At 44.8% G+C, this 15,756-nt stretch overlaps 1 protein-coding gene across 2 annotated transcripts in view; it reads right to left on the bottom strand.

Moving 5' to 3' along the window:
- Positions 1-14,355, bottom strand: part of LOC135244225 (V-type proton ATPase 116 kDa subunit a 1-like) — a 44,820-nt gene extending 30,465 nt beyond the window's left edge. The window contains exons 1-9 of one of the 2 annotated variants that reach the window (XM_064316534.1): positions 13,911-14,355; positions 11,050-11,191; positions 10,064-10,142; positions 7,947-8,044; positions 7,593-7,721; positions 3,697-3,803; positions 3,162-3,288; positions 1,364-1,446; positions 353-446 (exon numbers count right to left, since the gene is read on the bottom strand). In XM_064316534.1, coding sequence (XP_064172604.1) covers positions 353-446; positions 1,364-1,446; positions 3,162-3,288; positions 3,697-3,803; positions 7,593-7,721; positions 7,947-8,044; positions 10,064-10,142; positions 11,050-11,166 — 834 coding nt within the window. In that variant the 5' untranslated portion in view covers positions 11,167-11,191; positions 13,911-14,355. The remainder of the gene's footprint in view (positions 1-352; positions 447-1,363; positions 1,447-3,161; positions 3,289-3,696; positions 3,804-7,592; positions 7,722-7,946; positions 8,045-10,063; positions 10,143-11,049; positions 11,192-13,910) is intronic. The other variant, XM_064316535.1, reaches the window with a different exon arrangement.
- Positions 14,356-15,756: the final 1,401 nt, after the last annotated feature.

The raw sequence follows: 15,756 nt of genomic DNA, 5'->3' as shown, positions 1-15,756 counted from the left end.
CCACTGTCCAACACACTGCTCTAGCCCAGCATCTGCACAGCTCCACTGTCCAACACACTGCTCTAGCCCAGCATCAGTGCAGATCCACTGTTCAACTCACTGCTCTAGCCCAGCAACTGTGCAGATCTACTGTTCAAATCACAGGTTCCCCTGTGCGGTCACATGTGGTGTGTCCACTATAAAAGAGAACAGAAGGACACTGGACACCAGATGTGAGACTGTCTGAGGGCCAAGGGGCAGATGGTTGACCTGTGCCATGTTAACCTGTGTGAGCGTGAAACCGTCTGTAGAACACTCCACAAAATAACGCAGGGCAAGGGCGTGGCCCCGTTCTGGGCGTGGCAGACCATACCATCTGAAGGTCGTCGATCCGAGTGTTGACCCCCGCCGCCATATCCCTTCTCTCCTGTGGAGTGTCGGGACAGGGGTAGAGCGAGGCCCGGAAGCTGAAAGAGAGGGAGGGAGGAGGACAGTAAAAATAAATCCTGCCCACTTCCCCAGGCAGGGCGCCAGTTCTCAGTCCTACAGCTTCGCTGCACATCACATGCTGGGACACCGCCGTACATCACTCAAAAGGGTCTCACGGCCTCCGATCAAACTGCGTTCCGTTAAGACCGTTCCAGTCATGACTGGACCAGTAGCTCCGCGGGGCCAGAGTTCGGGAGAGCTCAGTCAGTTAGGGATCTGCGTTCACGGATATCTAGCGCCTCCCGCTGGTCAACTGGCCGGCCATAAACTGCACAGGAAAAGCTGCAAATGAAAGGCTTCCCTCCGACTCCGTTCTGTGTGAGCTGAGCTGCAGTCCGCAGTGTGAAAAGAAGCTGTAGATGTCTACACCCTCTCAAATCCCCAGTGGGCTTTGCAGCATGAACATGGCCATTGGGGTGTGAATATGTGCCATATTTATATTTAAAAATTATATATATATATACACACACACACACAATTACAAAAGCACCAGTGATTTAATATGCTGATCCTCACCAGCCTCAACCCAAATAATGTCACTACAGAGAATGCATTCAGAAAATTTAGTGGAGGCTGCAGTTCAGATTAAACAAAAAGATGACAACAAACTTCAGTCCTAAATATCGTGCTTTGGGCCTCAGAAATAGAGAGAAGACAATGAATGTGTCCACATTATACAGTATTCTCCAATTCAAGAAGGCACCTCTGTTCATTTAACTGGTAAGAAGTGGAGTTCTATACCAATGTCATTTTTTTTTTTCAGGCACAGGTGAATGATTCTGTTTAGGAATGTGAAATACAGGTTAGTCTCAGGATAAATCAAAAAAATAAAATTATGATTACTGGGTTCCCTTTTAACTCCCCCACACCCCACTTCCTCAGTCCGACCCCTTACCCCTCACAGATCTTTTTCACCCTGTTCTTCAGCTGGTCTCCTTGGAAGAAGATAATGAACACAGATTTGTGAACTTGGTCTCCCTGTGAAAGAAAAACAGGAAGTGATGTCACAATGAGAGAAGAGAAGGTCTGTGGGCAGGTCTGTCTGTGAGCAGGTCTGTGGCCAGGTCTGAGAGAAGGTCTGTCTGTGAGCAGGTCTGTGGGCAGGTCTGAGAGAAGGTTTGTCTGTGGGCAGGTCTGAGAGAAGGTCTGTCTGTGAGCAGGTCTGTGGGGAGGTCTGAGAGAAGGTCTGTCTGTGCGCAGGTCTGTGGGCAGGTCTGAGAGAAGGTCTGTCTGTGGGCAGGTATGTGGGCAGGTCTGAGAGAAGGTCTGTCTGTGAGCAGGTCTGTGGGGAGGTCTGAGAGAAGGTCTGTCTGTGGGCAGGTCTGAGAGAAGGTCTGTCTGTGGGCAGGTCTGAGAGAAGGTCTGTCTGTGAGCAGGTCTGTGGGCAGGTCTGAAAGAAGGGCTGTCTGTGAGCAGGTCTGTGGGCAGGTCTGAGACATGGTCTGTCTGTGAGCAGGTCTGTGGGCAGGTCTGAGAGAAGGTCTGTCTGTGAGCAGGTCTGTGAGCAGGTCTGAGAGAAGGTCTGTCTGTGGGCAGGTATGTGGGCAGGTCTGAGAGAAGGTCTGTCTGTGGGCAGGTCTGAGAGAAGGGCTGTCTGTGAGCAGGTCTGTGAGCAGGTCTGCGGGCAGGTCTGAAAGAAGGGCTGTCTGTGAGCAGGTCTGTGGGCAGGTCTGAAAGAAGGGCTGTCTGTGAGCAGGTCTGCGGGCAGGTCTGTGGGCAGGTCTGAAAGAAGGGCTGTCTGTGAGCAGGTCTGCGGGCAGGTCTGAGAGAAGGTCTGTCTGTGAGCAGGTCTGTGGGCAGGTCTGAGAGAAGGTCTGTCTGTGAGCAGGTCTGTAGGCATGTCTGCGAGAAGGTCTGTCTGTGAGCAGGTCTGTGAGCAGGTCTGAGAGAAGGTCTGTCTGTGGGCAGGTATGTGGGCAGGTCTGAGAGAAGGTCTGTCTGTGGGCAGGTCTGAGAGAAGGGCTGTCTGTGAGCAGGTCTGCGGGCAGGTCTGAAAGAAGGGCTGTCTGTGAGCAGGTCTGTGGGCAGGTCTGAAAGAAGGGCTGTCTGTGAGCAGGTCTGCGGGCAGGTCTGTGGGCAGGTCTGAAAGAAGGGCTGTCTGTGAGCAGGTCTGCGGGCAGGTCTGAGAGAAGGTCTGTCTGTGAGCAGGTCTGTGGGCAGGTCTGAGAGAAGGTCTGTCTGTGAGCAGGTCTGTAGGCATGTCTGCGAGAAGGTCTGTCTGTGAGCAGGTCTGTGGGCAGATCTGTGGGCAGATCTATCTGTGAGCAGAGATGCCCTGAGGAGGATAATGGTGCAGTGATCATATGGGCATGTCCGTGGAGGGCAGTGGGCGGTGCAGTGATCATGTGGGCGTGTCCGTGATAGGCAGTGATCATGTGGGCGTGTCCATGGCGGGCAGAGGCCGGTGCAGTGATCATGTGGGCGTGTCCATGGTGGGCAGTGGCGGTGCAGTGATCATGTGGGCGTGTCCATGGTGGGCAGTGATCAAGTGGGCGTGTCCCTGGTGGGCAGAGGGCGGTGCAGTGATAGTGCGGGCGTGTCCGTGTTGGGCAAAGGGCGGTGCAGTGATCATGTGGGCGTGTCCGTGGTGGGCAGAGGGCGGTGCAGTGATCAAGTGGGCGTGTCTGTGGCGGGCAGAGGGCGGTGCAGTGATCATGTGGGCATGTCCGCGGCGGGCAGAGGGCGGTACTGACAGAGGTGGGGTCCTCCAGGGGGTCCTCTATGTCGGCCTGACGCAGGAAGACGTTCCCGCGACACACCCTCCACAGCATTCGCTCAAACGTGGGGATCCTCTCTCTGCCGATTACCCCGGCAACAAACCTGCCGACAGCAACCACGGTCAGACACTTGTTCCTATATGCTCAAATCATCCCTCCCCAGCAAGAGGTGTACTGAGGGAACAAAGCTAGACAGCAGAAGATTGCAGGTTAAAAATCTGGTTAGGCAACAGAGGTAACAGGTCAGGTGATGGGTGTGACAGGTCAGGTGATGGGGTGATAGGTCAGGCGATGGGGGTGACAGGTCAGGCGATGGGGGTGACAGGTCAGGCGATGGCGATGACTGGTCAGGTACCTTTCTTTCACTTGCTGTCTCTCTTGGGACTACATTTTACCCCTCTAGGGTACTTGTGTTGGTCCTGAAAGTCACTCTGGAAGTGACTCTCAAAGCAAGTGATAAATGAAGGGGGTGATGGGGGGGGGGGGACAGACAGCAGATATGGGGGCTCACCCGATCCTCAGTGGAGCCACTCGTCCCACCTCGTTGGGGTCCAGTAGGATGGATGACTCCTCCAGCAGATGGGGGTCCTCCATCTGCTGATGATGATGGAATTGAGCCTGGATTCACAAAGCGATCACACAACTAATGACCCGCGTTAGAGGCGCGTGGCAGGGCGGGGGCGGGGGCAGGGGAGAGGGCGGGGCGAGGGTGCAAAAGACAGATTCACAAAGGGCCCAACAGAGAAAGAGGAAAAAAGCACAAAGGCGTACAGCATTAACTAACACACAGGCTGGCTTGAAAAGGTGTAAGCATGCAGTACCTGTCTGAGAAGCTTAAACAGACTACAGCTCAGTTAACCCCAGGCTGGAGGTCCAGAGCTTTTATACATAGCTGGGTAAGTGCTGGAGGCTACTTTACTCTGCTGTGTGTTTGGCACCATCAGCCATGCACTCCCCCCCAGGGCACATTTTCAAAGCTAAATTACTAACTACAAAATCACTTCTGATTTTGGATTTCAAGTTCAATAATCAGCGCTCAGTACGATGAGCGATAGGCCAGCCATAGGCTCATAGGCCTCTGAATTGTCCGAATTGCAAACAAGCATACTAAGGAAGGGCAGCAGTTGCCCTACACTTCACACGGAAGGTAGCAATAAATCTATATCAAATTTCCAACTACTGAACAAGCTTACGGTCACATTTATAATTTTAACATGTTTCAGTTTCTCCATTTTATGGGTTTCTGGAAGTCCCATTTCTCAACACAATCCACAATGAAGGGCTCTATTTTCCAGAATCAGTGTCGCACGGCGCATGGGTGCAGTCAGTGGCGCGGTGCACGGGCGCACTGGGCGTGGCTACGGAATGCTGGTATTCTAGAGACCAGGGGCGAGGAGCGCACGTGCAAAACGCATGCCACACCTGGAAACAGGGCTGGGCTATACTGAATATATTATCAGTGGGTGCGGTGCAGCTGGATTTATGTTAGCGCAAACACAGAGCATACTGTTAACTTCTGCGCACAAACGGAGCACATGGTTAACGTTAGCGCAAACAGAGCGTGTACAGTGGATGCTAGCGCACACAGACAGCGCATGTTCTCCTCCAAAAAGCACACTTTGGGGAAAAAGAAAGAGAGGGTTGAGGAGAAAGCTATGGGTACGGTTGATCCCGGGGGTGGGGGGGGGGGGGTAATAGGTGAGCCACTTGCCACTAACGGGTATTTTTCCCACCATCTACTACCAGGACACCAGTCCCCTAAAGCTGCCTATATCCTTAAAAGGGAACCCCAACCACTAAATAATAACAGTAATGTGATCAGTGATCTTTCAGTGATCTGACGCAGGGATACATGGAAAATAACACTTCACCATCTGAAGTAAATGACAAGAAAATGCCAATGAGCCAAACCAGCGAAATTAAGAGTTAAATAAGTTTAAGGGGGAAAAAAACATTGGTAGAACATGAACACACATTTTCTGACGAAATTAGCAGTAACAAACACCAGCACTGACAGTTGATCCCAAAGACAGTGAAGCGCTGAATGCTGAACACAGCTGGGAGTGTCACAGCACCACACAAAGCCTCGTCTGCACTGTATAATTACAGACTAAACGCCCTGCTGGCTGCAGAATAAAGGTCAATGATTCTCAGTGAAGCAACACACTGCACAATGATTTACCTCAATTTGAGTGGGTAAGGACTGGTAAAGGGGATGTTATGATTTACAGTTCAAGCGGCTGTGCTTAAGAATGCAGCATGTCAGATCAGATTGGGGTCAAAGGTCGCCAGCAGACAAGCCGCTCAATAGCATTAGGAGAGGCAGTCAGCGCCCAGGGAACCCAATATGGGATTTTAAAGGAGCACTGGTACTCCGTTTCAAAAGCAAATTTACCTCATTATAATTTGGTAGCTTTGAAATATGAAGATATGTTGCTTAGGGTTAGGAAGGTCATGTGAGATTCCATTCCATTTTGTGTGTGTGCCGGTGTTTGTGTGTATGTTGGTGTGTGTGCTGGTGCGTGTGTTTGTGTTGGTGTGTGTGCCGGTGTGTGTATGTGCGTGCTGGTATGTGTGTTTGTGTGTATGTTGGTGTGTGTGTGTGTGTGTGTGTGTGTGTGTGTTTGTTTGTTTGTGTGTGTGTGTTTATGCTGGTGTGTGTGCTGGAATGTGTGTGTGTGCAAAGATGCAAGCTAATGCAGAACTGACACACACTGGGAAGTTGACGGCTTGTTTTGTACAGAAACGTCAACTTGTCAGATCACACATGAATAGTTGAACTGTGAAGTCTTTTTTCAAAAAAACAGCAAATTTCTCTGAAACTGGAGTAGGAAGATGTTAATATTAAAAGAGATTCTCCTCTTCACAGCCATAATTAAAACCCAAAGTGTTTTTCAGTGTCAAAATGACTCAAGATGATGGAGCAAGTCTGTTAGTCACGCCATACTTTATACAAAATCTGACGCTGGACGCAATTTTTATCAGTGGGATGACAGTGACTAGCACTGGGCCATATGGCCTAAAATTGATGTCACAATATTTTCTTAAATTTTACTTACTTTTAGGTTCTCCGTAATACAATGTAATCATGTTTTTTTATTGTTGGAAAACTGATGTCAAGTTGGTGGCTTTAAAAAGATCTTGATACCTATGGTTCAGCACCCAGCCAGATACAATGGTTAACCCAGTGTGCCATGCTTACAGAGGTAGTGCAAGCAGGATCATTGATCTATACCATTTTGCCATGATTGTGTCTTTTTATTTGGTGGCTTGGTGTTAGGTCTTATCATTTTGTATATAAAGGGGAACATGCAGTGGTTTGGGGAGACTCGTCAACACAGTCTCCTGCGCATGTAAGCTATTTACACGTATAGCCATTTCACCACTCACATTTTGCACACGGTATATTGTCATCATTACTGAACACACTGAAAAATAAACTGCATTCATTTTAGCCTGGTATTCCTCTTTGACTCTTACCGCTGCACACCTAGCAGTTTTAAGGTCCTAGCACACACACAGAACTCAGGATATCTGCACCCCGTAGTCACTCGCCTATACGCTAGTGTCGTAGCAGGATACGCAACTATTTATGCAGGCTACACAAGCCAAAGACATGTCCGCATCAACCAAGATAGATAGTGATTCTTATGAAGCCACACTACAGGTGGACAGCAGTTTCCTCCATCTATGCATAACCATTAGCAGAGAGGAAAGGTTAAAACCTGCAGTCAGATAACATGAAACGAACCCCGCTCCACGAGCACCGGGTAAGACGATGTTCCTCCGCCACTCAGATACTGCTGCTGTTTGGTTTGCAGACGGTTTCTTACAGTCGACCTGACAAGTTTTGGTTTCTTGCTGTTGGTGACCTCGACGCACCGTTTGGTGTATCTATTGGTTTCTTGCAGTAACCCGGCAGCACAAAAGAGGGAAACGATATGGTGAAAGTGTGCAAGACTCCAGAAGCCACATCTTAACTATTTAAGGCAACAAAGGGCTGTCTCGGAAATTCAGCCTATTTGTGACTGTTGTGGGAATAAGACAAACGTTTGTCCTACTTCTAAATATTTTTTATGTTTGCAATTTGAACTTTTTTTTGTTGCACTGCTTCATTTTTGATAAAAATTCTATTTTCTGATGCTTTTGTATTGTTCAGTTTTTTACATGTAAAATAAACAGTAATTACACCAAGAATTTTATACCTTGACTGTTTTAGGAGCCAATTTAGGATAGTTCATTACTAACAATCTGCGATGACCTTATGCACAATGGTAAGTGCTGGCCCACTGATGAGGAGCACCAAAGACCCTTTTCATGCCAGGAAAAACCCTGATCTACATAAAGCCAATCAGGCAGCCGTCACCGGGCAGCCAGTGGCCAATGAGAGTTTGGAAAGGACCCGACCTCGTCAAAGAATTGCTGGGTGCGCCTCAGGATGTGCTTGAGCTCAGTCAGTTCCAGAAAGTTCTTCTTCAAAGCTTCCTGGTTGGTGTTGATCTCCTTCAGCTCGTTCTCCAGCTTCTCAAAGGTGGCCTGTAGAGGAAAAAACAGCCGGCAGCCATATTTGCTTATTTTAGAGCCAAAAATATTAATTCAGGCTATTCATTTATCAGGGACATTCTTTGCTTTGTGAAAAAACAAGCTTTTACAGAGCTGTAACAGAGTGCTGCACAGTAATCGCTCTGCACAAACTGCAGTTAATGAAGAATGTGTGGTTAATTTCTGACTGCAGGCACGTTTGCTTGAACTGGGAAATACCTCCAGATCAATCATGTCCCGAGGGAAGGGAACTTCTGGATTCTCTCCAGTGTCCACGATGGGAATGTTGGCTCTCTTTATCTCCTTCTCCACAAACCCTGTGAACAAAACAATGAGCGGGACTCCATGAAACACTGATGTTTGCTTTTCAGCATTTAGAATACAGTCCTATCCACAGTGACTTACACAGACTGCACTTGTAATCAATTTATACAGCTGGATATTTCCTGAAGCACTTCAGCTTAAGTACCATGCTCTAGGGTACAATGGCAGCGCCCAACCTGGTAACCATGCCCACAAACTTTCAGTTACAAGCCCATTTCCCCAACCATTACACTATGCTTGCCACCCCAACAAACACAGGAAGTACAGCAGCTTCTCCAAAAAATGTAATTGATCTTATTCAGCAATTTTATGCAGAGTTTGACACAGATATCTTGTAATTGCTGGCAAAATATAATATTTCCATGATAAACTACATCAATTACACAGTAAGAGCATTAGGTATACTTATGGGTCAGACATTTATGAGGTGACATTTTGGAGATGCAGTTCTTTGACACAATTGATTCTCTAGCTCAGGAACAAGTGAATCTTATCTAATGAAATTGCATTCTTGAGTTTAAAGGTATACTGTGTTAGGCTTAGGCCCTTCTAGGCCCATCTTCTGTGTTTGTAATTAAAGAAGTCTCCTCCTCTGTCCTCAATCCACCCACACCTCCTCCGTCCTCAAACTACCCAGACCGCCCCAATCCCCAAACTACCCACACCTTCTGCATCCCCAAACCACCCACACCTCCTATTGTCCCCAAATCACCCACACCTCTTCCGATATTGAAAATAGCATAGGAACATGAATAATTCCACATAGATGCTAAGAGTAATTAGGCCATTTTTTCAAAGTGAAACCACAAAGTGAAACAAAAATGAGGAACTACGAGAGAGCTTATCCTCTTGAGGCACTGTTCTAGTGCATGGATGGGCTCCTCAGTCTGATGTCTGTTACAGCATAAGGTTAAGGCAGAGCTTGTCTGCTGCTCCCCAAAAATCAACAACAAAGGTTGCAGTGAACCTTGCAGCTTGGGCATGATGAGCCAAATGTAGAAGGAAAAGCATAAAAAGGCATATGAAGACACAGCACAAGACACTGGGAAATACTGGGTCTTTTTTACTCCAAAAATGAGCAAAACCAACAGCTCCTCAACATGCTAGCAGAGGCACAGTACAAATAAACCACTGAGAAGAACGGTAGCATACTAGCAAGGAATGAGAAGCACACCCCAAACACGTCAGCACTGAAGGGCATGGAACAAGAGGTGGGCTCAGTATTATCATTAACACCAGTCCAGCCTTCCACTCTAGTCTCCAAGTAAATTAGGGAAGAAAATAAGCTCAAAGTTTATTTTCATAAGCAGTCTTGGCAGTACTGACACAGATTAGACCCATGTAGCACTATGATAAGTGATAAGCTTTATGGAGGCAAGTTGGGTTATAAATGCAGCAAAGTCAATCTTAGTTTGAAAGGTGAAAAAAATGAATGTCTCTCATAAATGCTTGATTGGGTTCATATGTGGAAACTGGGAAGGCCGTAGCATATAGATAACATCGTTGTCACGCTTAGAACCATTGAGTGGCTGCATATGCATAGGCTCCCTACCTCCCTGTAATCTCTTAAATGACTGTAAGGTTAGGGTTATAACTAGGTAGCTGTTTCGTAGGTGACTTAGTTAATGCACCAGTCTTAACTATTGCTTGTATTTTTGCATAGACCGCGTTGTTGCTGTTCTCGTTTGTGTTAGTGTTAATCAGTTTAACCTTCAGGGTCCAAGTTGAACTATGCGGTTGTTCCCTGCACTTGGACCGGTACTTCTCTCTAGGGTTTTCGACATACTTGTTCCTGGTTATGGTTATACACTTTGTTGTACGTCGCTCTGGATAAGAGCGTCTGCCAAATGCCTGTAATGTAATGTAATGTAGTAATGTAATATAGTCATTAATGTAATGTAATGACTATATCGCCGGATATCGGAATATCAATATTCCTGTTCTCCGAGATATTGGAATCAGTATCGGCCTTGAAAAATGAATATCGGTCGACCTCTATTAAAGACACTCACTGAGTTTGCGGTCCATCTCCTCACAACGGCGCACTTCATTCACAAACTTTCGCTGGAACACATTCACATCTGGGTTCAGCTGCAGGCAAACAAAAATGTACTTTCTTAGTTTTAACAATTCAATTTTCACATTTACGATCATTATTATTGCATCCATTCCCAATGTTTTTGTAGTCCTATAACAGCGTTTCCCAATGTTTGTGTAGTCCTATAACAGCGTTTCCCAGTGTGTCTGTAGTCCTATAACAGTGTTTCCCAATGTTTGTGTAGTCCTATAACAGCATTTCCCAGTGTGTCTGTAGTCCTATAACAGTGTTTCCCAATGTATTTGTAGTCCTATAACAGCATTTCCCAATGTTTTATTAGTCCTATAACAGCATTTCCCAGTGTGTCTGTAGTCCTATAACAGTGTTTCCCAAAGTATTTGTAGTCCTATAACAGCGTTTCCCAATGTTTTATTAGTCCTATAACAGTGTTTCCCAATGTTTTTGTAGTCCTATAACAGTGTTTCCCACCCAGTGTGCCACGAAACGCTGGTGGGCTGTCAGGCGAGGTCAGGTGTGCTGTGTGAAAACTCTTCTTCTTTTTATTTCGAATGAATTTAAGAAACTTAAATGGAGAAAAAATTCCATTCACAAAATAATTAAATAAATGTCACTAAAATTCATATTGCTTAATTAAAACCCTGAAAGAGCATTTAGGCCTACTATTGACACATCACAGCAGTGCTAGATGAGATTCTCTAAATTTGGAAAGTGTACCACGGAAGGAAAAATGTTGGGAAAAGCTGCCCTATAAGACTGCAGTTGTAGGCTTTCCCAATCTCACCAAGGTCAGCCCATTTACTCCGGATCAGTGGTGAATAAACAGCCTGGTAGACACAAAAACACACCTAAATATTTGCAGTCCCAACTGCTGTAAACGTATTCACTCAAAGCCAAACATAAGAGGGGGAACAGCGGTGCACATGGGGCGCAGGGACTTACATCACGAAACTGGACCATTCCCAACTCTCCCAATTCGCTGACACAGCAGTAGGCCGCCTCTGATTGGAGGAAAAGCTGAGCCAGGGTCATCTCCTCACTTCTGAAGAGCTCCCCCATGGTTCCAGTTTCCTAATCTCTGATCCTGGTGGGAAAAAGTCATGACAACCAACCAAATCATTTTACATACATGAGAAAAACACACTGTTTGTGCACTACAGCACAATGGAAAAGTGCTGCACTTGTGTAGGCAGAATGTTCTAATGATCATTACATTACAGGCATTTAGCAGATGCTCTTATCCAGAGCGACTTACACAACTCTTACATAGCACTTACATTGCATCCATTTATACAGCAGGATATATACTGAAGCAATGCAGGTTAAGTACCTTGCTCATGGGTACAACGGCAGCATCCTACCCGGGAATCAAACCTGCGATCTTTAGGTTACAGGACCAGTTCCTTACCCATTATACCACATTGATCACGAAGCTGTAACTGATAAACTGACTGGTTCCAAACTCATACCCAATTGGTGCCCATCACTCACAAGTCATTTAACTCATCAAAGCAAAGGCACGGACAAATTCACAGAGATTCCACATTCTCCTTAGAAAACTCATGTGGAAGATTGGTGCTAATTGGTTACTAAGCGTAACATGGCCTCCATTAGACAAGTGTGAAACTTCATACCACCATATGAAAGCATGAACTGGAACAAACGGGAAGTAGGGAAACCGACCCCACTGACATGGAGGCAGTTAGAACACAGACATGAAATAAACGTGATACAATTCCATTCATTCATTATGCATATTTATGCTTTGAAAATCTTACACCAACACCATCTCTTCAACTCACCTACCTTCCTAAATTCCTTCAGTGTAACTGAGCTAACAATTTGAAAGCAAACATTTAAGGGAACTAAATTTCAAGTCACATCCACAATACATAAATGAGTTACCAAAAAGACCAAATACTGAGCGGTTTTAAACTGTAACAGTTTCGTTTGAAAACACTTCTGCACATAAAGTATGTGAGAAGAGTTAAGACTCAAGCAAAGGCATCCTACACTAGAGCTTAAGGATTAAACTGCAGAACCATGCGACTCAATTCGAGGAAAATGTCTGCTTTATCACACCAGTCTTTTACCTGGAATTCATGGACCTGCGATCTCTGCTCTAATTGTCGGTTAACAGTCACTGTGCCTCGCCCCTCCTCTGTATTTGTGATCACACACGTTCCACGGAGTTGACTGAAGTTTGAAGCTTACTCCAGAAACAAGCTTCAACATTTGTGTTTATGACAAACTATAACGGCTGGCTATAAAAGCTTTTTTGTGACTGACAAGTTGCTGTTGATTTGAAGTTCATGAAAACTGAGCCTGTTTCATGTTTTTTTATTATTATTTATTTATTTATTGTAAGCTACTGTACTGTATTTCATGTTGTCCGCTGTTAGCTCCTGAAAAGCTATCTCAGTGGAACTCATCTTGATGGATGGCTGTATAGAAGTGTCCCATCATCATTGTGCGTGTGTTAAGGGTTTCTCAGTTAGTCAATGGCTCTCAGAGCTAGAAAATTAAAGCCAAGGCGTCACTAAGGAAGTTCTGATTACTGTTGGGAATTGGACAAGATGCAGTGCAACACAGACATACAGATAGATTCCAACAAGAAATAATAATAGCCCGAAGAAAACAATTCGGTTGTACCCGCATTCTACAGAACTAACAAATAAAATGCGTATAAAAAGACCGCAGTCAATACCAACTACTAAAGCTAAATATTTCGAATATGGTCATATAGCTGTAACTATATTAAATCACGTTTTACCTTACCACGACCATTTACTTTTTGTTACGTAGCCAGGACCAATGGATAAGATATTCGCACACAACCTATTAACACACATAAAAATGCAACCGTAGTAAGATGAAATAATAGTAGCTTTTTCTTGCTAACAACTGGACAGTTCATATTCACAAATGTATTTTTCTCCCGTGCCTAACATAACTAAACGTGCAAAAACAAACAGCCAGCGAGCTAGCAAACCACAGGAAATTGCCAAGTCTCTTCAGGTGACAGACAAAAAGTGTCATAGTTTAGCTAGCTAGCTATCGATAAACAGTTTCGTTTAGCTAACCAGCTGGCTAGCTGTCTTTCACACAACGCCGGGTTAATTTACGCAGTTAGTAGTCTAAAGCATAAAAATACTATTCTTCCGTTTGAAAGACCAAACGATCTGGGGCATGGCAACTGACGCTAGCTAACTACTATAACTTCCAAGTGCCATAACTCGCTAACACCTCATCTCAGTTTGTTACATAGCGAAGTCAGTTCCACAAACTAAACCAAAATTGGATTGCGGTAGTTAACTAGAACGCTGGCTAGATTAAGTTAAAGTGCGTGCTAATGTTATGCTAGTGTCAGTAGCTACTGTTAAAGTTAGTTGGATAATACTCGATCACGCTGAAATTAAGTCAGAAAGCTAATTTTGATACCGCCAGTGCTTCCTGGTTAGCTAGTTGCTATATCGCTAACCAGTTAAAACGCTATTGCATACGATTCATTTGAACAAACAATTAACTAGCAAACAATTTATTCCTAGACCACTAGACTACAGCTAATACTACCTGGCTAACATAGACTATAGCTATAGGCTAGCAAGACTATAAACTAGACTCTAGACCTACACTACAGCATTAAAGTTTACTTGACTATAGCTGGCGAAAATCATTGTTGTGATGACTAAAATTGCCTGATCTGTGTAACTAATTACATTTTCATCACATTTTAAATCTTTAAACAATATTTCAGCTACTGTAGCGTGAAGACACATTAATATGCTTATATTTAAACTTACTGTAAAGTCTTCTGAGTTCCAACCAACTTCGCGTACTCCGGCTCTACTGGAAATATCAGCTGACTGGTCCTCGCACTCGGACGTGACGTGAAGAAAACAGGGAGTCTGATTACGTGACGACAGCATGAAAGCTGGAATGTTTAACATGATGGAAATGTCAGTGGGGTGGCCCAAAATGCGACAGGTCTGTAAATGTAGAATGCAAGAAAGTATGGGGAGAAGTGTTCCCATGTATAGTCTTGTACGGTTGTATCCAGGTTTCATCTCTGAGATGATGCCATCTCGACCATTAAAAGCGTTTCGAATGTATGGTCGTCTCTTCTCTCCTCTCTCTATTAGCAAACCACGTCCCTTCTGCCCATGTCACAATTTCACATTGATTCTTTTTGGGTGCTTGTGCTTTTTTTGTTTGCATGCAGGCACCACGAGCAGTTCTGGATCGGTTCAGTTTTGGGCCGCTGGGCAGAGGTGGGTACCCCGGCTTCAAAGAGTAAAAAGACTGACCATGTATTTGCTCCACCAACCTGCACTAAACCAGCTGAATACAATAATTAGTTCTCCTATCATGCTGAAGAGTTATGCTAATTAGAATCAGCTGGTTTAGTGCTTGGTGGTGGAGCAAATACATGGTCTGTCTTTTTACTCTTTGAAGCCAGGTTACCCACCTCTGCCGCTGGGCCACTTTATGTCCGCAATCACAATATATCGCCGTCCGTCAGTGAGTGGCCCAGTCAAATGTCCAAACCGAATTATGTTAGTGCCCTGTCAGGCTTTTACCTGTATGTTTGTGTATAGGTGAGTTCTTGTCTAAATGACGACCAAAATCTTCAGTAGGCCTACACACATTTTATTTTTATCTAGCAACTCTGAGCAAGTCAGTGGTAGCAAAATTAACTTGATCTTTGAATCCTCAATAAACCAATAAATACTTTCAGTCACCTATACCGCCATACTCCCACTTATGCTCAGTATGAATTTGAAAGTGCAGTACCTTTTGTATTTTCAATACAACCATATTGGCACTGGCCTGCATGTAGGCCTTTGTTACGATACTGTACTAATTTTTTTCTGAATGTAAAACACCATCAGTAGGGGTGGGTGATATGGCCAAAATATCATATCACATTTTTTTTAAATGGTGCTGTAAGTAGCACTGTGATGGACCGGCAAACTGTCCAGGGTTCATGATGACATTTTAATTGTTCAGGATCTAAGATTGTAGTATTGCATACCCCTAATCACATATTAATGTCTGCCATGGCAGAAAATAACTTTCTGGAAACTTATCTGGTAAAAATACAGGGACAATGCAACCCATACCCAGTAAAACTCTCTCGGGTCTGTGTTTAGGTCCTGTGACTTTAAGGACCCAGTTCTTTTCTTGCATGTATCTGATGTAAGGTCATTAGCAGGGATGGAACTGGAATCTGGCACTGATGTTGTAATTGCATGAATGTATATTTAGCAACAGGCAAGATCTTTGAAATGGCTTGCACTGCTAAAACTGCAGACAATATTAGAAAGAGTGCCATCTGATGGAGACTTTAAAAACATCTCTCTCTCTCCCTCTCTCAAATTCAAAGTGCTTTTTTGGCATGGCACAATTTGCATTTGTATTGCCGAAGCTTGGCTAGAAATAGCTGTACAAAATAAGTATTGTACCTTACTGAACCTGTGTTTAGCAGTTGTCTATGACCATGAAATGCACTTTTGTACGTCGCTTTGGATAAAAGCGTCTGCCAAATAAATGTAATGTAATGATGGTAAGGAACATATTGTGGCGATCTCGCCTCCGTTATTGTAGCTAGCTGTACATATTTGTAAATACATGATCGTGTTTGTGTTG

Source organism: Anguilla rostrata, chromosome 17 (assembly GCF_018555375.3).
Source record: "Anguilla rostrata isolate EN2019 chromosome 17, ASM1855537v3, whole genome shotgun sequence".
Classification (NCBI taxonomy): Eukaryota; Metazoa; Chordata; class Actinopteri; order Anguilliformes; family Anguillidae; genus Anguilla; species Anguilla rostrata.
This window is presented reverse-complemented; position numbering and strand designations above follow the sequence as displayed.